Consider the following 24,215-nt stretch of genomic DNA (forward strand, 5'->3'; position numbering starts at 1 on the left):
CTATATATACTTATGAGTAAAGTACCGGCGCGGAGCCTATACTTATTTTAATCGGGTGAAACCACGGGGCGAAGCAAGTGTTCCAAAAAGTGAAATAGCAAAGGCTTGTAATTGTTTTTGTAGATTTGCCCAACGATTTATTTGCTTAAGGTTTACGATACATTATTTATCCTTTCACGTGACTTCCAATACAGCGTCCATACTCCATACAAAGCTCCGCGCGTCGGCCGGTCAACCCATTAGCTGGTCCGCACCGCGGGAGATCATGATCACTTTGCTGATGTTAATTTATGTGCTTTGTTGCTTTGTCCGATTGACAATAGGCACATTTTATAGCATTCGGCTGCCGGACACCAAGATTAACATCTATGCACGGTTTTGGCTTTCTCTCGTTTTGTGCAAGAACACAATGCGAGTCTAACTGGGCACCTGGCATTAATGGATTTAATGTCATGGAAACTAAAATGCTCGCAGTTGCTACCTCCTTTCTTGTTTATGCGGTAGGTACACTGCATAGCTTGACTAGGTGCAAGTTAAGCATACAGGTAGGTACCGTATTTTCTTATCATCATCACTGGCAACAGGAAAAAAATATTAATGCTTTATAGGAATAAGTCTAGAAAAATAATGCCTTCTTACTTTGATATAAATGGGGAATTATTAAGAGGTATCATAAATGTAAATACTTCATTTAATAAAAAGTAGTAAATATAGGATATTGTTACCAAAAATTAGTTTGCGTTCGAATACCTAAAGTTTTAAGAGGTAGGTTATTTTTTTTTGCAATTAGACCGTTTTAAATTGCTTAGACTTTACGAGAAAAACCTACTTGAAACTTGTCAATCTTTTTTATCCACCTAACACAAAATAAGAAAGGATAGGATTAGCTGTAACACCTACTTACAATAAGTAATAGAAAATAACAAACAAACAAAAGGTGCATAAAACATTATAATTTAAACCCTTACATATATTATTACACATAAATGTTCTTAAAATATCAAGTAAGTATCTATCTAAATAATAATACAACAACATAAAATAAATTAACTAGTAGGTAACTATGAAACGATAAACAGTGTTGTCCTTATTCATATGATCACTGCGTCTATTCATTTTCAATTCTCAAATCATCGTCGTTTACCTGTGCCGTAGACCGCGCCTGGTCTGATATCAACTCTCCATGAACCCTCACTCGATAGACACATGTGTATACAGTGTGACCCCAGTTTGAATATACTTTCAAGCGGACCAGATTAAACCCTTTCGACGATGATTGCAAAACTTCATAATACTGGATCGGTTTTCCATTCTTGTCATATTCGAATGTCCCAAAGTCGTGCGGGTAGGGATCTCCACGGAACTCGAGTCCTTCTAGTTGGAACAATCTAGGTGCTGACGATATTTCCCTAAAATAATCTGATTGATCACTGGGTACATCGATATAAATTGAAGTCATTGACTGGGTATCGTGGCGGTATTATCAAGGTAAGCGCTTGACATTTAATGATGCAATATGACGGAATAAGATATACCTACCTATGCTATATAACTTTAACAGCCCCCCTAGTGGTATTATATAAACTTAAAACAAAAAGGCTTTCTGAAGTGGCTATGGCTAACACATACTCATCATCATTATCACATCAACCCATTACCGGCCCACTACAGACCACGGGTCCCTCCCACAACGAGAAGTGGTTAAGGCCGTAGTCCACCACTCTGGCCCAGTTTGGATTGGTGGACTCCACACACCTTTTGAGAACGTTATGTAACAACACATGTGTGAAAAGTTTTCAAAATAAGAATACATTTTCATTGAAACCCGAGCGTTTTTTTTGTTATCTAAAGCCTTGTTATGTATCTAATAATCTACGTAGGAGTAGGTATCTAATAGCAACCACGTTTGATATTATGTACACGGTTCATAGATCTACGAGTAGGTTGCATAAACTCACATAGAAATCGGTGTAGTAGTTTTTAAAGAAATTGGTTACATTAAACTCATGCAAACATACCTACACAACAGGTGTAACATCAAACACAAATTCTAATTCATTCCATCGCTGTGAAAGGTAAAAGGATATTTTGTCTGATTTAGTAACTTCACAATAATAGTTGATTTAAATAGATATTTACCCAGTAGCTGAAATATGGGCCGGAATATGTTCCAGGCTTAGCCCATGGACATGGACAGTTCCGAGTAACCTGATCGTTGCCTCGCCTCTAGAGCCTCTGAAAGCCCAGCATTCCCCTGGCAAGTTCCCGGGGCGGATGATGGTGCTGGCTCCGGGACACTCTCGACAAAGGATTGAGCTGATCATGTGCAACACCCAGCTTACTGGAGACTCGTATACAATATGCTCCAGCGTTTCTCCCGTGTCTACTACACGAGCGCCTGCCGTTTCTAGCGCGTAGTCAGCCATCTTTAAATCACAATAGGTAGGGCAAAAGGTATATACGCTCTGTAAGGTTTTCTACCAAATATTTGTAATACTTTAAAGCTGAACACAAATGAGGCCGCACAGATTACGAGATTGATTTTTTTCAGCGAATTCAATAAGAAACAATTCAATCTCGGAAACCTATACGAGATTGAATTGTTTCTCATTTATATACTCTTATATTCTTATTTGTATTATAGGTTTTAAAAATTTAAAAAAAAAAAATCTTCAAGTAACCATAATATATGAAATAGAAGAGCGGTGATAGCTTGGTGGATAGGACTTCGATTTTACTTTCGGTGAGCCGAGTTCGAATCCCAGCTCGCACCTCTAAAATTTCTAAGCTACGAGTATGTGCGTTTTAAGTAATTAAAATATCATTTCTCCAACGGTGATGGGAAACATCGTGAAGAAACTTAGATGCCTGAGAGTTCTCCATAGTGTTCTCAAATTTAAAGTATTTTTTTTTCGTTATTATAAATTTTCTATGGGCTGGTCTGGTAGGAGGCTTTGGCCATGGCTAGTTACCATTCTACCCACAAAGACCTAGGTAACGCTAAGCGATTCAACGCTCAGTTACGATGTCGCGTCGAAACCAATTAGGGCTGTGGGTTGTTGTGTTGTATGTTGATATAACTGGTTAACCCGTTACCATCTATAGATAGATACCAGCAGGTGAGATTGCTTGCAGTGGAATAAAAAAAAAAAAATGTCTAAGACAATTGATCGCATTGTAGCGTAATCTGTTTGGAAAGTTCTTAAGCCCTCTCTTCTATGATAGAGAGACCTGTTTCTACAACAATGGGATTACATAAATGAATGATCATGATCACCTGGCGGTCGTAATCGTAAACATCGAGAGGGTGTCGCACGCTACGACGGGAAGGTTCCAACGCATCCTTGGCACGCCCAGCCGCCGCTGCCACTGCCGGCAGAGCCTCTGAAATGCGCTCCATTTCACCTTGTAACGACTCGTGCTTGCGATTAACCTGATTGCGAAAAGCATCAAATACTCAGCAAATGACCAATAATAGATCGTTGTAGCGGCTTATCAGAATACAGTTTTTACTTGTCACCACCCCTTGTCTTCCTGCGGGTGTCATACAAGTGACGTACGTCCTCTGTTTGCGTCGTCCTCTGTCTGCGATTGCTAACCCGTGGTTAGCAATCGCAGTAACGGAGTATCACGTGGTGATAACATATGGGTAAAAGCTCCTTTAGGCCCAACAGTAGTGTTATAGGGTATAGATTGATCAATAACATACCAAAAGTATATTAAGTATACGCGCAATCTTAGTTGGCTGGACAAGACTGTGCCAGACGCCATGTTCGGAATTGAATGGTGACAGAGATAGGTAGCGGTGTCCACCAATCCGCACAGCCCGCGCCAGCGTGGTGGACTACGGCCTTAACCCCTTCTCATTGTGGGAGGAGACCCGTCTGTAGTGGGCAAGTATGGGTTGATGTAATGATGATAGGTAGGTACGATATATTGTGAAGCGACCCGAGCACCCATGGGCTTCTCCCACCATCAAATGGAATTCTCATATACCTACCCATACACTCCTCGCGTTAAAGATAGTAAACCACTTGTGGGTATATGAATTGATTGAGGTGCCTGATGGAAAAAGAATAGTGATAGGACAGATTATGGTAAACCAGATTTCATCAAATAGTCTTTAACAGTTCTGTGCTCGACCAAAGGCCATTCTTAGAGGGTTTCCAATAATCACCACGCTGAGCAAACGGGTTGGTGATCTTAGCAGATGGTAGTAGTAGCACAGAGGAACCCGTTCACAGTTAGTTATATTCTCTTAGATTTAGAACAAGTCTTCTTTCGTCTATAATGTATGTACCAGGGGAATCCCCGTTCAGACGATAAAAAAATAATTCTTCAGGGACAACTTTAATAAGTAGGCGCCTAGCCGAACTAAAATACCATTACGTAATTTTATAAATTTAAAATGCATATAAAATGAACCGACAGGATTTTAACCTGCGACTCTCTGGCAATCGCGGCCTGAGCGGTTCTGTCGGTTCCGAAATTTTTGATATGCATTTTAAATTTATAAAATTGATAATCCCTCCAAGTGTTAAAACACTAATAAAAATAATAAAACCATTACATAAGCCTAGTCAGGAAAAACAGAATATGGTAGGATAACTGTCTTCCTTTCAACCGGTAGACGTGTACTGTTTGTCATAAGACTTTTGTAGAACCCGCTAAATCACCCCACTACTTAAAGCTGTCGAAAGCACATCTACGGTTTGCCTCCGAAATAAGGAGGTACACCGCTGAGATACTACCAACAATGTGTGTAAGTAATTAGTAGTGTGCTAGGAGTAACCTCTGACAAGCCTCGGGTAAGTTGCATGACCATATATTTGATATCCGTAAAGTCACCCTCCAACGCTTCCTGAGGATCCAGGAAGTAACTATACACTTGGAGTCCGAGAAGCAGCGAAAGTACTACACAGACAAACGTTCGGAAGACTTGGCGAAAACAGCTCTCGTGTTCAAATGGATAATCCATCTGTAGAAATAATTATGTTTATTTAGTTTTCTTTGATAGTAAAATAAGCAATAGGGCTTGTTAATTTATTTGATAGAATTTTGATTGATTTTGATAGAATAATAGAGGCACGTCATATTATTATTAGTGTTTGTATTTTCTTTGGTCTTGCTTTCAGTAGAATTGATTTTATTGTGCGTATTACAGTAAAAAAACCTGTTTATATAAAACTTTATTTAAGGGTAATAAATATTAGCTGTATTACTGCTACTAACACATTGAATCAATGACAACGGGTAACAAACTGACAAAAACTACGTTATCCTGGCTTTTCAAATGTGATGGTATGCTCTTTGCAATATTTAACACACTATATTTGCTATATTTGCTATCACGAAATTTCTTGCAAACAACAATTTAAGAAAATCTGATTCTGAATTTTAAATAATATGATAAATGTACTTTAAAGCAATGCTTGGTAGGATTGAAATGAAAAAAAAAATATTGTTTTATGTTTATTATTCCGGAAAAGTATAAATGGTATATACATTATATTTTCCAAACAATTGCAAAATCACGACTGTAATTTTTGTAAATTAGTATGAACCGCAATTTTGCATCTGTGTGGGTATTGTTAAAAGACTATAAACACACATCTGTGCAGTGTCCGGCAAAGATTGTTAACTTGGCGATATGTGTCCGTAAATGTTGTGTAACTCCAAATTATATAATTATATTATTATTGTGACTTAATTATTAAAATTAATTATAATTATAAAATCACCTAGCTATTTATTTAGGAAAAACATACCGGAAAAGTTCTATCATGTGTTGCTTACATTGCACAGTTGCGAGTGTTACCTCAGAGAAAGAATACAGATAGAGCGAGTCCTAGCTATTGTTAAACTTACAAAACAATGTAGCAAAAGGCTAAAATTTGTATGCGTTTTTTTATATGAAACTAGTTGAACCGGTCATTGGTTCATACCGAGTGTCTACAATGCATTACATTCCGTGTTAATATAACAGTTGCTCGAAAATATCAACAAATGGCAAAAACGCCAATTTCTAAATTCCCAAATCAGACCTACACTGAAAATTGAACCCAACCTCTTGTTTTTAAGGAATTAAGAAAACAAAGCAGCACCAGAGGGGTTGTCGAGACAACAAGCCTTTGTTATGATTGCCATAAGGCTGTAGCCAAATCGCATTGAAATTGGAAGATCTTTACTGTCTCTTCTATGAGACCAGCCTTGGGACACTTATAATTTGAGGTGATTTTTTAAAGCTCTCTTTACCTATATTCCTTTCTCTGAGGTGTGTATAGTCGATTAAATGGCGGAGTGACGTTAGTGAACGTCATGATATTTGTGCTCAAGGTTTCGCCAGCTGCGCGGCGTACTCGGATTGCGCGGCGGCGACTGACTTCATTGCCTCGTGCGCGTGGTTCACGTTGCCGCGCCACGATACTAACACGTCGCGAAGCGTCGCCCACTGCGCACGACCGAACGTGCGGTGCATCGTGTTGGACACGCGCACCGTGCGGGCCGCTTGGTCCATACGCGCGCGCACCAGACGTGTCTTCAGAACTGTCATGGAAAAAATCACAGCTATACTATTTGTCGTTAATATTATAAATTTTTTTGCTTATTTGCCCTATGTACATACCCTCGCCCCAGATAGATATACAATGATAGTTAACAGAGTAATTCCAACCTAGTCAGTAGGACCTGCTAGGGCTAGATTCCACTCTACTACTCATTACTAATCGTACAAAACCCTCAGAATTTTGCCTGTGTCAACTAGGTACTACATTCAGGCGACTGAAAACAATTCAAATCCCAACTAAAATTTAAAACCGAAAGTGGGTTTGCATAGAATCAAGAACATACAGAACCCTCATTCAGCCATTATTGTATGAAGTACATTGTCTTATGCAAGTGCAAAAACAGTGAAAACACCCCGCCCACATCTGACTTAACACCCGTGGAATGTTGCTAGCTCACAAACTTCAATTTCCTCATTTTATGGTAAACGTTTAGAACATTAGAGGTAAAATAATTACTGTAAACGGCTAAATGGAATAAACTGACTAACCGCCTGTCCGGAAAACACAACTAAAGTGGAGTGGTTTTTTTTATTAGTCGTGTACACGATTTCTGTATACTTTTAATTCTGTGTGGGTTTGTTTGTCCGTCCCTCACAGCCCACTTTACCGACCAATTAACTTGATTTTTGGCATAAAGTCAGTTCGAAGGACAGAGAATAACCTAGGCATACTTTTTATCCCAGGAAAACAAATGGTTCCCACCGAATTTTTATAAAACCGTAATACAAGCGGACAAAGAATTCGGGCAACAGTATTATAATAATACTAGCGGACCCGGCAAATGTCGTCCTGCCCAGAAATGGAGCGCCATGTATATCTATACTTATATTATAAATGCGATAGTTGTGATGGTTGTGAAAGTTGTCACTTAACCTTGCCAGATTGGCTGAACTGATTTTTGGCACTGAGTTAGATTATAGTCTGGATCTTAGACTAGTTTTAAACCTGGCAAACAAATGGTTCCCTAAGGATTTGAATAAAAACCGTAAACAAGGCGAACGTTAGCTAGTGATAAATATAATTTTTCAATCAAATTACCAACAGACTGACCAGCTTCAAAAATTCTCAAACGAAATGTTTATATGACTCAAAATTTAATCTCCTGAACTGAAATTTCTAGTCACTCTACCCTCGAATTGGTTGCATTAAAATCTCCATCCACTCTACTGACTTACCTTCAATAACAAATGCTTCTACATTTTTCTCTTCAATTTCGAGTTCAGAGATAATTTCGTCAAAAGTGATTTCAGGGTTAGATTCTGCCATCTGCATGAAGGTCAGTATCCTCATTTTCTTAATGTTTAGTTCATGGTTCAAACCTGTAAATAATAACCACGTTGTTATCAATATCAATCCTTTGCCGACCTACTACAGGGGTCGCCCCTCATATTGAGAATATCTTAGGTTTAGGCTAGTGCTATATATATATAGCAAGTGTAGATTAGTAGACTTCACAATTTTTTGGGAACATTATGTCTCAACTCTCAGGCTTGTTTTCTCAGCACCATTAAATAAAATGATATTTTAATTGCTTCCAGCGCACATCACCGAACTCGATCCCCACGGAAGGCCGAAACCCTAACCACTAGGCCAATACCAACCACAAACACCAAAACCGCAATATGAGACATAATAAGATAATTTATTACAGTAGTTCAACTCGATTTTCAAATTGTCAAACACTGTAAAATCAAACTAAACTGAACCTGATCTCACAAATTCTACATCTTTAATATTCTAACAAACTGTAAAGGAGACTCAAATCATACACAAAATGTTCAAATATAACTTTATATTGCACAAAGCAATGCAAATCATTTTGACAGCTGATGCCCTCAGAGATAAATTTGAAAAATAACTGACATCTCTAAGTATACTCCATATCATTTCATTAAATTCAGTTCTGTGTTAACCCTACTTTAATGATCAGTGAAATATAGACTCGACATGGTAGGAGCCATATCGCAGCACATGTTAAATGTTCGGCAATACAGGTAAGGTAATCAGAATGGGCATAATAAGTTATAAAAGGAAACATACCTTGAGAATGCACAAACTCCTTATGATTGTTGTAGAAGGTTTGATAGCTAGACAACTTTTCAGAGACAAAGATATTTAGTAGATCGTGAATTAGCTCCCTTTCTAAAAAGCGGACTGGTTTCAATGCCAACAGTGGGTCTAAAAGGAATGTGTTGGGATCTGCCAGAGCTGTCACTATACACTTGATGGCATCTTCCCGTGCATACGATGCATTCTCATCTGTGTAAGTGCCTAATAGCTCTATCATCACCTTTGCTGCTAGTTCACTAAAATTGAAAAAAGGTAAAATGAAAATTTTCATTCGAATATAAATAACAGGGGTATTACTTAAAGCAAATGTATTATTTTAATGTTGTTTATGCTCCTGTATAATGCCTATTTTAGGGGTTTTAAAATATAACTGCTTAAGTGATGGTTTACAAGCCTCCTTTTTTTATTTCATGATGGACTTTGCAGCCTCATTTGAGCGATTGGTCAAACTTGGCTTCCATTGGGTGGAGGAGGTCCTAATTTGGACTTTCTTCTGTGCCTTGGGGTGCATGTTGGTAAGACTTAATCCCTAATGCAAAAAATATGCAATTGACTAATGATGTCACTACCTTATTAAATAAACACAATCTAGCAATATTTATTTTATAGCCTGCCCAGTCTTGAACACTGCTGCACAACTGCAATTGTTTATATGTGTTTAATTTGTGTTTTTGATGATAAAGAGACATAGACCATAGTGTAGATACATAATAGAGATAATTCAAGTCAGTAAAAATTGGAAGACAGGAATTTTCTTAGAATAAAATATTATAGTGCATACCTGTTTTGATCTTTCAACACTTGGTGAAGCAGTCTGTACAGCTTTTGCATTTGTTCATTAGATGGTGGGCAACTTGCAAACTCAGTTCTCAGTTGTTCTACTCCCTTAAATACATCTCCAACAGAGCCCAATCGTGCAGCCAACTCTATTACATGATAGTAAACATGGTACCGAAGTGGAGAATTTGACTCTAAATTGTTGTAGAGCCGCCACAATCTGTAATTAGTCAAGATTTAATTAAGATTTAAGTGTTTAATTGTTTTGTTATGTGACCTATATTATTTCATAAATTAATAACAAGTAGCTATTATCAGGTCTGGTTCTAATTCATACTCAAGTTTGTATTCAGGTTCTATAGTAAACCAGGAAGCCTTGAGTTTTTAATGTCTGTGAAAACTGTTTTATTACAAAACTACTATAAACTTAAAACTTTTAATATGTGATCACTTACCAACCCACCTTGCATGACACTAAATATAATAGGTATTTCAAAATTACTGTAAGGTTTTCTTAACATATTTTCAGAAATACTGCTTCCAAAGATATATGACATTATTAATTGATTTCATTTTAGAACAAATTGAGCAATGATTGATAAAGCATTTGTTAGGAGGAAGAAGGAAAATACACTATATAGTACAAAATGTCATATTTTAAATAACTTTAAAAATATATCACGATGCTTATAACTTAGTAAAACATAAAGAGGTGAATGAACATAAATAAGAAACTGACAAAATCATAATTTATCAAATAATACATACGATTGTAGGGCAACCATGCCAAGCTTCGGACCAGGAGCTTTAGTAAGCCTTTGACTGAATGCCAATATGAGATTTTCACCTCTTTCTAATGGAATCTGTAATTAAATTTCCCTTGAATTAAATGATCTCTATTTTTATTCTATATTAACTTCTCACCTTGACTTGTCCTTTAAAATGGTTTAAACCTAGTAAGTTTTTCAAGAAACAAGCATCTTATTATCAATAGGTTAACACAGTAAAAAGTTTGGATAGGCCTCTTTGCTAGGCCTTTGCAAGTTTATTGGTTAATGGTGGTATTATCTACATGTACCCTTCTGATAGTAATACAAGTTCCTGGATTTTGGGATTATTGTGTTCTTCCCCTTTCTTTTTTAGACAAAATTTGTTTACTACTCTTTGCATCTTGATCATCTTCTGACCTGTCCCCAACATGTGTGTGTTAAGTGATGCAAGCTATAGTCATACATCATAAGTCATTTAGGTAACAGAAACTCTTCTTGCTCCACCACTATCATTATTGGTCATCAATTACTGATTGTATAGGTATTGCTGCTGCCAACACCATTATATGCCATTTGATCAGTCTAATCAATTTAAAGTCTTAGTCTGACATTTGTTAGTCACTAGAAGAAGTTGGTTAGACAACAGGACCATATTTAGCTGAGTTAAGCCATTTGAAATGCTTACTATTACTTGCATCCCCTTACACCTTCAGTATTATAACTATACTGATGCTGAACTGACTGAATATATACTTACTGAAACCATGATAGAGACTATACTGTTGAGTATAGCTTCCACATCTGCTTCATTGGTTTCTTTGAAGCAAACATCACATACACCAACAATTTTATGCAAATCATCTTCAATACCTTTTGGCGACTTTTCTTCTGATATCTCAGCACCCAAACTCTTAAAATATTTTCTGAGCTCCTGAGCCTAGAATGAATTTTACATTTCAAACTTTATCAAAGTAATTTAAACCTGGGATAACTTTCTATACTAGGCGCAGTCTTAAGAGATTATAATGTGTGTTTACTACTAGTATCTATGGGGAAATAATGATTTTATCATACAGAATATTGTTGTTTAATTTTCATAGGTTATGTTCACGCGTGAACTTACTTGATCTTCAAGCGATATATCCATAAACACCGCAGGTCCTTGCATGGTTACTTTTTATTTTTATCACGTTGATTTCAATACAATTTTTCTCACAAATACTGAAATAGTTGGTAATACTAGTCAAGACATTTAATGAGTTTTTGACGTGTACTACACCACAGATTATTGATAAGTAGTTCACCACAGATTACTAACTCAATACAATATGGTGAATTCGGACTTCATTTGACACATTGTACCGATAGTTATAAACAGAACTGTATTTAATATATAGGTATCAAACATTTATTATATTAAGTAATAGGTGATTGCACCAAAAATAATTACGTAACGAAGCACAAGACACAAATGTATGCTTTTCGTATTATATAATTATATCTTTAAAGCGATCTTTTCACTAAAAAGTAATTGAAGGTTATTTTCATAACAAGAAAAACTTGAGTTTATCTGGTATACAATTTTTCCTCTTTGGTACCCTCGTCTATAATCTCGTACTAATCTAACATTGACTTATGTCGAAAAAAAAACATGTTCACAACAGACCTTACAACTTAGGTCAATACTCAATCAGTAAATAAAATTTATTTTATTTAGCTGTTATTTTATTAACAAATAATGTTTCCTCGTTTTCAGTTTCTTTATTGATGTTTTTGTAAAAATAATGACAAGTTTTCACAAAGCTTCAGCTTTTCATACGTCTCTTAAAGGGACAAAATTAAAAAATAACCTAATATACATTTCATCAGGCATACCATCATTGGATTTCATTATTGGTAGGCATGGGATTTTTACGTTACGGTACGTTATAATTATTTTGTAAAATCGGCTCTAATTCTATTATTTATTCCAGGTGGGGGATTATCCGCCGGCAGTGTATTTCTTGTCGGTAAGTTTTACAATTAATTCATCGTCGTTTACTTTATGTGAGATTACAGTCAAACTGAATTGAACTAACGAAATCAATTTTAACGAACTACATATTTGTATTTTCAGAAGAAGATGTTTTAGGTAGTTACGGCAGAGTGCTTTCTAAATACTTTCTTGCTGAAGGTGTTGTTTGCAAACATGACTTATATGTCATATCTGCTGATGAAAGCCCAGAGGATATTGTAAGTATTTCATTACTTTCATCACATAGACAATAAGTTGCTTTTGTTGATCTATCTTTAATAAATCATTAAAGATAAAAATATTAGGTAAGCCATATTAAATCTACCTCTTTAAAGAGGATATATAATGCAAAAATATTAACTTTCCAAGATTGGCCATATATTTTTATACAAATACAACTTTATTTTAGTGGTCTAATATAAAAACTATAAAAATCACAAATAAATGCTATCATCATTTGTCCAAGGTCCCACTGCTGGGTACAAGACTCACCTCACATATAAGAAAGCTATAAAGAGCTTACAAACAAATGTATGGAAATATGCCATACAAGCAAGCCACAAAGCAGTGGCAACGCAGCTACCCGTACTCTTATTTACATCCCCTTAAAATTTGCACAATTGATTATTTGACACATGGCCAGTACTTTTGACTCTTTCTATGTCTATGTATTGATGGAGAGTGGTCAGCATACCCACCCATTCACTGAGAATTCAAAACATAATTAATTTTTTGGCAATTTGTGTTTATATATAATATACTAGTTTTACCCTGCCACACTTTGCTGTGGCACATCTATATGGAATGGTTAAGAAATGAGAAACAAAACAAAGAATACATTGCATATAAGTTTAATTTTGCAATACTTTGCGGTTGTCAGTCTCGCTTTCGGCAGATAGAGCGGGCACTGGTACACAATGGTGGCGGATATGTCACTGATGCAAAAAATAGATAAAACCAATCCTTGATGCAGATTATATTTCATACTAAAATTTAAGCTCAATCGGTGCAGAACTTTTTGAGTTTTTGAAGCGTACACAAACCAACATAACATTTTTATACATAGATGTATATATATTTATTAGTAACTAATTTATAATCACAAAGTTATTAATATCATTACAAAACTCTTTAGCCTTTTATGCCCTAGTTTAAACAATGCTTTGTTAATTCACTTATTGATCTTTTACTTTTATTGTGTCTTTCAGGTCAAAGAATTACCCCAACCATGTATAGTCCCAACTAATGAGAAGACCAGCAATCAGGGTAGCAGTGCTGAGATGAAAATAGCTTGGAGGTATGAGGGCCTGGGTCAGGTGGAATCATCATTTGGAAGCAACACAAAGTTTGGCCACCATTTTGATCTAAGCAAGCATATTGATGAAGATACACTCAAAAACTGTAACATAACTTATTGCCATTTACTTGAAAATAATAAACAAGTTAATGGTAAGTTTGCATTTTACACAATAGTAAAGATCATGGTTGATCACACATAATGATCACAGTTGTCAAAGAAGTCCCTTTAACCCGTAATCAATGCTGTTATTAAATAGAAACTGGTATTTAATAGTCCCTATAGTTGCTTTGGACCAAGTTTCAAATGCATCTGCACAAAAATTTACAAAATATTTAAAGGCATCATCATCAATCATCATCGTAAAGGGGAAAGACCCACCACACTGCTCCTAAATGGGTGGGTGGTCCTAAATAAATAATGTACTATCATCATACATCAGGGATAATAACTGGGACTGGCTAGTAGCCTGGTACTATGATTTTTTAGTAGAATAATCCACTACCTAACAATTCTTGACAACAATCAAACGTAGTGTTGAACTCACTAACCACAAGACCTACTAAGCAGATACTGTAGTAATAATAGTTTCAAGTATAGAAATTCCAACAGCCTAAGCCAAGATTGGACAGTTATGTATTCTCTATGTCTGGGAGAGCACCTCAAATAAGAATTGCATCAAGTTTTCTAAACCTGCCAACCTGCCCCAAAGCAAAGATATATTTCTATGATATAGTAAGCTTGTACCCAATTGCAGAACCGAAACCCATTTTTTTTTGTTTTAGGGTTCAAAAATGGTCTCTACCACACATTATTAACAAACATTAAAACGATTTTATCTAAGGAAGATTATAAGAGTAGTAGTCAAAATAAAAATATTCTCCGCATATGCATTCAATCTCTTGGGTCTCCCGTTTGGATGGCAATGGATTGTGATGATGCACAAAGTGGGTATGGACAAGATCTTATAAAGTTTTTGTATTGTTTGCGAATGCTGGTCCGAGACACAAATGCAGTTATTTTTATAACCATTCCTTCACATTTGTTTGATGTAAGTCTTTTTTTTACTTTTATATTTGTTCACTATTGTATGTTCTTAAATATTAATAATAGTAACAAGAATGGCCTATTATTGAATTGGACCTCAAATTGCTTATATTTAGTATGTCTATGAATACATAACAAACTAGTTGAAAATTCTTCCTGAATCTGTTTATTTAAAACTAAAATTGTTTCTTGTTGAAAAGTCAAAATACTAAGCCAAAATAAATAACTTAAACCAATCCACATTGCAGAAAAAATTATAATGTTCAAGTCTTTTACATATGAAGATAATTCGTTGAATTTAGAACCTCCACAAATGTATAGAATTTATTGACCCTTCCAATCCTGCGATTTGTATTTCACAAACATTTTTTGTTTATTTACGTGGCCAAGAGGCTAAAGCTAAGCATAAGTAAATACTATTCTACAAACCTGTCAGCTCCAGTCATTACTAAATAGTTAAATAGACAGTATAAACAGCCTCATCAACATACAAAGTCAGCAGCAACATTTTTGCCTGACCACTTTCTGAGAGATTTTACATCTACGCGGGAGATATTATAGTGCATATTGTGTGCACAAAAAGATGATATCGCCCTCTATTCCCTCACCTATGAGGGTGAGTCCAATGGGACAGTAGATCCGACTCTACCGGAAAGAGATCAGGCACAGCTTATCATGGTCTCCGAGGCACTAGGGTGAATCACCGCCAATTTCTAGACTCCAGGCTGGCACTAAGTATATCCTGATAGAAAACCCAAACACTACTTATTTGCCTAACCCTGGGATCATGCCCATGACCTTGTGATCAGCAGTTCACACACGCTCACTACTAGACCAACGAGGCATTTCAAGCTATATGTCAAATATAAGGCATGCAAGCAACTGCTTTCAATAAATTCATAAAAAGTTTATTATCATTTCAGGATGAAAATATAATAAAAAGGATACTGTACTCAGTAGATAATGCTGTTCGAATAGAATCTTTTACTGGATCGAGCAAAGAGACAAATCCAGTGTACAGTGATTACCATGGACTGTTTCATATAACTAAACTGTCTGCCCTGTATACACTTGTACCGTTTGTACCGCCAAGTCTGGACCTTGCTTTCAAGTTGCGAAGGAAAAAGTTTGTCATAGAGAAACTACATTTACCACCAGGTGTGTACAATAAAATACCTTTTTTCTTTAATAGTCCTTATAGCACAAGCTGTACCACTAATCCTAAACAGAATTAAATAGTTTAAAAGATGGCAGTTCTTTATTTTCAACAGGGATAAGTGGGTAAAGAATGGCACTACTTTTACTATCATGTATAACCAAATAGACACCACAAAACTATGTATAGATATCTTTTGATAGTAGTGATTTCTTCAATGAATACCCTGCTTTGCCACACTACACCCTTGGTAGATAATTTAATGCATGAAGTGAAAACTAAAATAGAAAAATATAGAATCTTATCAGCCTTTATATCCCTTATTGTTTTATCAAAAAAAATAATACACATTGATTGATGTTGAAACAGAAAAACTTTTATTGCAACTAAACACAAAGAAACAATATAAGGAAAACAGAAATAATACTTACTAAGTATGTACTTAGTGCTAAGGTGCAAAGGCGGCCTTATCAGTAAAAGTGATCTTTTAAAGGCAACCTGAGCGTGCATAGCCGATGAAAAGGTGAAAAGTGGAACTTGACGTTTCAAAAGTACTTATATTATAGACCTACTTGAAATAAATGAATTTTTACTTTGAATTTAAATTTTTGATAATTTTTTTGAAAATTAATTTTTACTAATTTTTTTAGAGCTTCAAGAATCGAGTGAACGTGAACAAGATGACATCACGGCTATCCCAAAAACATGTGGCGGTTTTAAAAAGAAGGATGTCGATTTTTAAAATCAAACTACCTATGTGATAATAAAATTTACTAATTAAATAAATTTTTTATATTTTGATGCTAGGCTTTATTGTGTGGATACCTTTGTAAAGTAGGTGTCACGGAAAAGTAGCGCTAAGAGTTGCACAAATTTTTTTGCTGAGGAGTTCGAAGATATTGCTAAGTTATATTTAATTAATGTAATTTCTAAATAATAAACGATAAGATATTATATAATATTTACTATACGATGATGAGGACTTGAAGAAAAGCCTTTTACTACAGCAACAGTGTTCACAATTCTTGAAGAAGGTCAAGCTATTCACCAAAACGCTGCGAAACTTGAAGCTGAGCAAAATAAAAGATAATGCTAAGAGAAAACAAAGTAATAACTGACCGGATGTCGGTGTGTGATGGTGTATGTTGTGGAGACCAGTGGATGAGATCCTGTATTGGAAAAATTTACTTCACAGTATTTTGCCAGCGATGCGGCTTCCGACTTCTGATATTGCAGTTCGTCCAGCTAGTGGGGCACCTTTTAACGTTTACCGGTGTGGGATAGCCATTCCGGTCCAGATCTATATAAGCCTAGTCAACTCTTCGCGCGCTCTTTTTACGTGACACCACTTTTATTAGTTTTCGGAAGGAACATAATATTGAGTAACTTCGAAATTCCAAACAGGCACGCAGTGTTGAAATAAGTCATGCATAATTTTTTAGACAAAACTGGCTTAATTATTAGTCACCCCACCTGTTCAGCAGAGCGTATCTCCCTAAAACCGACAAATGTATTCATCGAGTTTATTCATAGGATACTATAACGCGTCCACGCATTTACCATATCGCATACCATTTCATATACTGTAGTACCAGTGACACATATTTCGTGCAATATTGTTTACAAGTGAACATGAAGAAAATTGCGAGTGCCAAAGTGCTGTTCGGATGTTTCAATACGATATTTTTTGTAAGTCATATAACAGCCTTATAACATTTTTTTACATAATATACAATTATAAATATTACGTAGTAAAGTATATTAAGTTGCGCCAACAGTTGCTCGTTTGGAATTTCCAAAAAAATCCACGGGAACCGGTTGTGTCTCCAGGCTTGAAATTAGGTCTGGCTCTAAAGACTCAAACTATGTCTCAATGCAAAATTTCGTCAAGATATTTTATTTCTTACTGCACTTTGTTTTCGCACGCGTTTATGACGATTTTTTATGAATCCTTGAAAACCGTTTGTTTTCCAGGTATAATACTCTCCGTTCTTTCAACTATCTTCATGCCAAAAGGCAAGTTGATTGGTTTTTTTAGTTAGGGCGTGAAGGAAGGATACAAAAATAATTTCGCATTTTCAATATTATCTACTAGATGTTGCCCGCGTTTATTATGGTTTTTACCAAACCCGTGGAAACCGTTAGTTTCCCTACGATAAAAATTCATTGGTTGCTTAGTGGCGTAAAGAAAGGATAAACAAACACACTACTATCCTATTTATAATATTACTGAGCGTATACAGAGTTAAATAAAAAATACCAGAAAGCTCTCCGCCTAGTTGTTTTTTTATTTATTTTTATATTCCACTACAAGCTAGCCCTTGATTGCAATCTCACCTGGTTGTAACTGGTGATCCAGTCTAAGATGGTAGCGGGCTAACCTGTTAAGGAATATTGTAGTCACACCCCTAATCGGTTTCTACTTGAAAGCGCACCAGAACACTAAATCGCTAAGCGCTACGTCTTTGTCGGTAGGGTGGTAACTAGCCACGGCAAAAGCCTCCCACCAGACCAGGCCAGATCAAATTGAGAAATTATTTAATTTTTTAATTTTAGTGTAAAATTTAAAATAACGATTTTTGTTGCACGACTTTAGTTTTAACTCTACAGTTGATGATATATTAAATGAATATTCCACTCTACTACGCGACGTTGTCGAATCACATGTATTTGGATTCACAGTGTAATGTTACTTTACAGAAATAATATGATTTATTATTATTTTCGCATGAAATAAATTAATTCTGAATTTTGAAAAGCTTCAGAATTAAAGTTTTCAGTCTTATGGTAGGAGTTAAAAGGCTGAGAGGTTTCTGCCCTTTTTTAACTAACCCTGTATAGTAAGGATTCTTACCTATTTGTTCTAGGCATGTGGTTTCATCAAAGTAGTATGCGGTTTTCTGCTTCTGTGCGACACTCGAAGGATTCTTCTATCTCGATTGCTCGCAATGCCGGAAGACGGTTTGGAAGAGCCGCCGTTCTACTACGTTGCGCTTGGTCTTCTTGTCGCTGGTATCACGGTTTGCGCAGTAGCTGCCATTGGAGTGTGGGCCACTTACTTACCGGGATATGTTATTTTGACTATTGTAAGTAAATACCTAGGTTAGTGGGTGGAGTTCACTCGCTTTAACGGTGAAGGAAAACATCGTGATGCTACCTGCATGAGTTGAGAGTTCTCCATTATGTTCTCCACGGCGTGCGAAGTCTACCAATCCGCACTTGGCCAGCGTGGTAGACTACGGCCTAAACCCTTCTCATTCTAGAAACCCTTGCCCTGTAATGGGAAGGTAATGAGTGGACGATGATGAAGTAAATACCATTTTATATTACATAACATGTTGGCGCCTGACCGCAAGATCACTTGGTGGTAACATAAATTATCTATAAAACCCTACAGGTTACCATAAAAGGTTAGCTCGCTACCATCTTATATTGCATCAGCACCTATTAACTGCAGCGTCCAGATTAGATGTAAAGAAGGGTTATCTTGTGGTAGATTAAAAAAAAAACAGGATAACTTATGCAAACGTATTTATTAACTATCGTAAGATTGGCAATTCTCAAATATAGAAACGAACGAACGAGAGCGGAATTTTGTTTTTTTTTGTTTGAAAGCTGAACTCGTCGCAATCGGTCTTAGCTAGTGTCCAAAGAAGACCGTCGCCACAAAATGGCGGATGACATATTTTTCGATAGCTCCCACGATATCGGTATCAAACGAAAGCCCTTTCATTTGTTAAAACAAGAAGAATAATGTACACTTTATTGCAAGTCGGGGTATTTTTTATTTTCCATTTATATATTCGATTATCTATAGGTACCACAGAGATTGCAGTCAGGGGCTAACTGTTAGTGGAACAAAAAAAAAATATGGTTATTGAAGAAAGTTAAGTTTTTTTGTTTCTTTTTTAGTAGCACTAGATCTTTGCATTAACTTGCTATGACAGCAATTTAAATATTTGATTAGGTACTTTAGTTATCTACATTTAAGATTATCTATATTAGTAAGTGTTACTTGTATCTACATCGTATCGCCCTTCTGCTCCTTTCAATATTTATTTAAGTAATGATGTTATATATTGAAATATATTGATAGTATTTTATAGGTAAACTAGATGTGCCCTGCGGCTTCGCCCGCGTAATTTTGGGAGGCAACGTACTGCTACATAGTCACACTTATAGTCATAAATGAGCTTTAGAGATTTTTTCATAAACATTTTTTTCTTACGTTATTTTTTTTTAATTGAAAAGTATTCTATATTATTTCTAATACCTCCAACAATATGTATAAAAAGTTTCATGAAGACCGGTTCAGTAGTTTTCACGTTAAAGCGTAACAAACAAACTTACATTCACATTTATAATATTAGGGATGTAAACCTACTTATGTGCACCACCAAACTATTTTCTGTATTTGTTTTCTTAGCCATTGGTTGCCTAGAAGAAATCACTATGAAGCGATAAGGCCGCCAAATTGTATATGTTGTTTTGTTATACTTTTCTTTTATGTACTTTTTGTGGTGTGCAATAAAAGTATATTCATTCATTCATTATTCATTCAATATTATGTGGATAAATATTACACCCTGTTTTTTTATTTAAATTTAAGAGTTATTGTTATGTATGAGTTATGTTATTGTATGTATCTAATTGTTTTCTGTCCTAAATAAAAAAAAAAAGTCAGTGTAAGAATAAAGACGTTTTAGCTTCCCGTGATAGTAGTCCTTGCACTTCGTTCCGCAGTACTTCCTAGTAGTGCTGGGGCTGTTGATGGGCGAATGCGCTGCTGGCGTGGTTGCCGCGATCTGGCCGCGTTGCTATGGCATCCAGAGCACGCGTGGTGGAGCTGTGGGCGCCCTACAGAGCTACTACGCTGTGCCGGACTTTGAGCACTTTACCGCCGCGTTGGACTTAGCGCAGACTGAGGTAATACAAAATCGTGACTAGATTATAGTAGCCGTAGAACTTTCCGTGACAGAGCTCATCCGGGGAAGAACTACTAGAACTACAAGGCGTAGTTGGTATGATTACAGGCACATTAGGCTTGCACGCGTCGCTCTGTTTATATGCGATGTTTTTTCAGGTCAGCCATCTACTTAGTCAGGCAATTAAATTTATGAAAAACAATTTCTTTTTTCTTGGTTGGTGGGGTTGGTGAATGAATGCAGTTGATGGTAGTAGCACCGAGGACGCTGGTGTCCGTTCTCTGTTATATTTCCTTAGCCACATCGTACAAGAAACGGGAGTAGATGAGGGTTGGTGACAACTGTAGGTACTGTACTGTACTGTACTGTACTATTTGATCTGTTTTCAACACACGGCGTAACAAAGCATGCGTGTCAGTTTATGGAGAATGCCGTTAGAAGTGAAAACTAAATCTATGTACATGTTATAAATATATATAAACACATATAACTTGTTTGGGCACGATGACATGAGTTTTAAAGTTTTTGTTTACTCAAAGTACACATATAAACACAGTATTCCATACCATATAGCTCTTGTATGAATGAATACACTATTATAAATAAATAAATAAATATACTGCGACAATACACACATTGCCATTTGCTATCTCGTCCCAAAGCAAACGTAGCTTGTGTTATTAGTACTAAGATGACTGATGAATATTTTTAAGAATAATATACATAAATACGTATAAGTACACAGATAAACACCCAGATACTGAAAATAATCACGTTCACATAAACACAAACATTTTCCAGTTGTGGGAATCGAACCCACGGCCTTGGACTCAGAAATCAGGGTCGCTGCCCACTGAGCTAATCGGCTTACGATTATTGTACACCACAGGAAATTCACAGAAATCCATATACAACAGAGCGTTAAGGTAGAAGGTACAATATAGCGATCTCTTCAAGCCAGTCAAAGGCGTGGAAAGCGTTCGGTGATGACGACGCGTGTTCCATGATTTTTGTTTCGCGCTAAACGTTCAAGTTTTACTTCAAAAAAATTAATTTAAAATTTTACATATATCTCAGTTGCAGTGCTGCGGTATGACGAGCGCTCGCAACTACGACATGTCCCTATGGCAACTGAGGAGACTGGGGCCGCGCGGTATGTCTGCGCCGCTCAGTTGCTGCGTACAACCGCACGGCGAGCGCTCTTACCTCAACCCCGCGCCCGTCAACACGTCGCGCTGCCAGGACATTACGCCCAACGCGCAGTACCGATATGTGCCGGTGAGATTTTTTTCGCACAGTCCACAAGCACGGCTATCATCTCCATCACTCATTTATTTATTTAACACGAAACAAATATAAGTAAGGATGTGTTCAAGTACAGCTTAACTCTTAAGAGATTTCTTTCAGAAGCCGCATACTTAAAGTCAGGGTGTGTATAAGAACAGCTTAACTCTTAAGACTCAAGAGTAGTAGTATGAGTAGTTAGGTAAACAAAAAAAAACTGAGATAGAATGTAAATGCTTAAGGTACAAATATATAAATCCAATAAGAATATACTGAAAATATATTACATAGATGAAGAGTGCTGCTTGAGTCTCGTCTTAAAAACATTAAGAGTCGGGTTATCACACAGGATGTTCTCTGGTATACTCCAGAGGCGAATTCCAGAGGCGCGCTGTATGTACTGTAAAAGACGAAATGACATATAGAGTTATGCTTACCACTAGCATAGAACTAGCATGGACAGCATTTTCTTTACGGGTAAAGCACAAAATGTTTTATGTCCTCCCACAATTTACGTGTAAACTATTTTTTTCTTTTGTTATTTTTTAGTTTTTCTTATTGTAATATTATTATTTGCATGCGGTGTTTACCTAAAAGTAGCTGAAGATTTTGCCTTCATATTGTATAAGCTAGTTTAAATTGTTTTTTGAAATGTAAAGCTATTGGTAAATCAAATAAAAAAATACTGTTTTGGCGCGTCCATTAGGAGGCCAATCTAAGCGTAGACAGTAATGAATATCCTTCAAGTAGCTCCGATTAGGGTGGCATGTTCAGAATTGAACAAACCCTCCACCCTCCTCCTTGTATAAATTAACAATGCCGTTATTCATTACAGGGGTGCCAGACTAAACTTGAAGATTGGTATCAGCATCAGTACTTCATATTCATGATCTCTCTATTCGTCCTCGCGATTTTCAAACTGGCTATTCTGCTGAGCACTGTCTTTTCATGCATTCGGCTGAGGAAGAGCAAACAAGATGTCCATACTTTCATGATAAAAGGTCTCGGCAGTAAGGCGAACGAGAACATCTACGAACGGAACATGAGTTTGCACGATGAGCCCATAACAGCAAAGTACATCCAACCAAACAACTTCTACAGCCCCCGTGTACGAAACCCTCGTATTTTTCACACTAAACCCAACGAGATGGTATGAGAATTAACCGCGGAGATAAATGCTTTAGAGAGAAGATTGGAACGTTTCTCGGACATTCTACACAAACATCAGGCGGACTCTATTATGTGGTAAAGATTGTCGCGGTTTGTGTTTAATGTGGTGCCGCTGCATAACTCTTATGTTAAAGGTTGCTGTATACATAAGGTAAGGCGAAACGGGACGGAATGTAATATAATAGAGGAAACGGTCCGCCGTGTTGTGACGGCAGAACAGAATACAATCATCACTCCCAATTCTGGGAGGCCCTAAGTCCAGCAGTGGACTGTTGTTGGCTATTGATGTACAGGAGAAGGATAAGGCCCACAAGTGAAACCTAGATATCGTCTAGAACAACAAGATATCATCCATTAAATTTAGCATACCAAGTCTCGTCCGTAATTCTATGAGTTACATTTGCCCTGCAATTCGTAGTGACGCGCATTGTATTTAATTTCATCTCATTTTCGTAATACATATGTATCAGTACGCAGTGTAAAATGGAACTTATGTTGTTATAAAGCTCAAATTTGTCTACAATTCGTGTGTTGCCGTCTTTCTCCGTCTCTCACTGTAGGAGTGAGTGCCATTAGGTCAATTTTGTTTTGACTGTATAATGTTTCAAGTAGCGAAAACTTCTCCTATTATTCTCTTTGCGAGCGTGCGAATCTTATTCTTCGGGCACAGGGATCTTATGAGTATCCGAAAGCGTAACCAAATCCGAAATCGAAGAAGAATCTAAATGAGCCAATATTTCGAAAATCGTTATCATTTATGTTGCCTAACCTAACCTAACCATACAGTCAGTCATTCATACTTGTTTACTTACATTTACAATACCTTAAAATTCTAATATCCGTAACTGAAACTATCGGAAAGTTCGGTATAATTTCATATCCGTATCTAAGACTATTTTTCATTTATCCGTAATCCGTATAATTATCCAGATCAGAAATCGTTAACGGGTAAGCATTGTAACCAACTTGTTATTTGATTTGTCTGTCTTTTCTGCGCCGCGTTTACGTCCTAACCCGGTTATGTATGCAGCAACCTTTATTGCACCGTGCCAATACAATTAGCTAGAAATTATGCTTGCGACTGATTTATGAATAAATCAGGGTTATGTCCTTAAGTTCAGACAATTTTCTATGAAGTT

The 24,215-nt window shown here is 36.4% G+C and overlaps 4 protein-coding genes across 5 annotated transcripts; 2 read left to right on the forward strand and 2 right to left on the reverse strand.

Annotated features, from left to right (window-relative positions):
- Positions 1–1,108: 1,108 nt before the first annotated feature.
- Positions 1,109–4,978, reverse strand: LOC120623952 (SUN domain-containing protein 1-like). The gene is made up of 4 exons (XM_039890244.1): positions 4,793–4,978; positions 3,278–3,433; positions 2,140–2,426; positions 1,109–1,409 (listed from the first exon to the last, which is right to left on the reverse strand). The coding sequence occupies exons 1-4, from the start codon at positions 4,976–4,978 to the stop codon at positions 1,109–1,111; spliced, it is 930 nt and encodes a 309-aa protein (XP_039746178.1).
- A 481-nt stretch (positions 4,979–5,459) lies between these two features.
- LOC120623853 (eukaryotic translation initiation factor 3 subunit M) lies at positions 5,460–11,471 on the reverse strand. The gene is made up of 7 exons (XM_039890123.1): positions 11,307–11,471; positions 10,941–11,120; positions 10,182–10,276; positions 9,418–9,633; positions 8,607–8,872; positions 7,742–7,885; positions 5,460–6,546 (listed from the first exon to the last, which is right to left on the reverse strand). Exons 1-7 carry the CDS (start codon positions 11,349–11,351, stop codon positions 6,332–6,334), a joined length of 1,161 nt encoding a protein of 386 aa, XP_039746057.1. The 5' UTR covers positions 11,352–11,471; the 3' UTR covers positions 5,460–6,331.
- Positions 11,472–11,833: 362 nt separating this feature from the next.
- On the forward strand, positions 11,834–16,492 carry LOC120624021 (elongator complex protein 4). 2 transcript variants are annotated; one of them, XM_039890327.1, is made up of 8 exons: positions 11,834–11,890; positions 11,934–12,079; positions 12,157–12,192; positions 12,300–12,415; positions 13,406–13,646; positions 14,280–14,545; positions 15,465–15,699; positions 16,348–16,492. In XM_039890327.1, exons 2-8 carry the CDS (start codon positions 11,968–11,970, stop codon positions 16,437–16,439), a joined length of 1,098 nt encoding a protein of 365 aa, XP_039746261.1. In that variant the 5' UTR covers positions 11,834–11,890; positions 11,934–11,967; the 3' UTR covers positions 16,440–16,492. The 2 variants fall into 2 exon arrangements, with proteins under 2 accessions (XP_039746261.1, XP_039746262.1); XM_039890328.1 differs by having other exon boundaries at positions 11,837–11,861; positions 11,940–12,079.
- A 75-nt stretch (positions 16,493–16,567) lies between these two features.
- Positions 16,568–24,166, forward strand: LOC120624020 (tetraspanin-17). The gene is made up of 5 exons (XM_039890326.1): positions 16,568–17,386; positions 18,565–18,783; positions 20,441–20,623; positions 21,700–21,900; positions 22,742–24,166. Exons 1-5 carry the CDS (start codon positions 17,330–17,332, stop codon positions 23,060–23,062), a joined length of 981 nt encoding a protein of 326 aa, XP_039746260.1. The 5' UTR covers positions 16,568–17,329; the 3' UTR covers positions 23,063–24,166.
- Positions 24,167–24,215: the final 49 nt, after the last annotated feature.

This window comes from Pararge aegeria, chromosome 5 (assembly GCF_905163445.1).
Source record: "Pararge aegeria chromosome 5, ilParAegt1.1, whole genome shotgun sequence".
NCBI classification, from domain to species: domain Eukaryota; kingdom Metazoa; phylum Arthropoda; class Insecta; order Lepidoptera; family Nymphalidae; genus Pararge; species Pararge aegeria.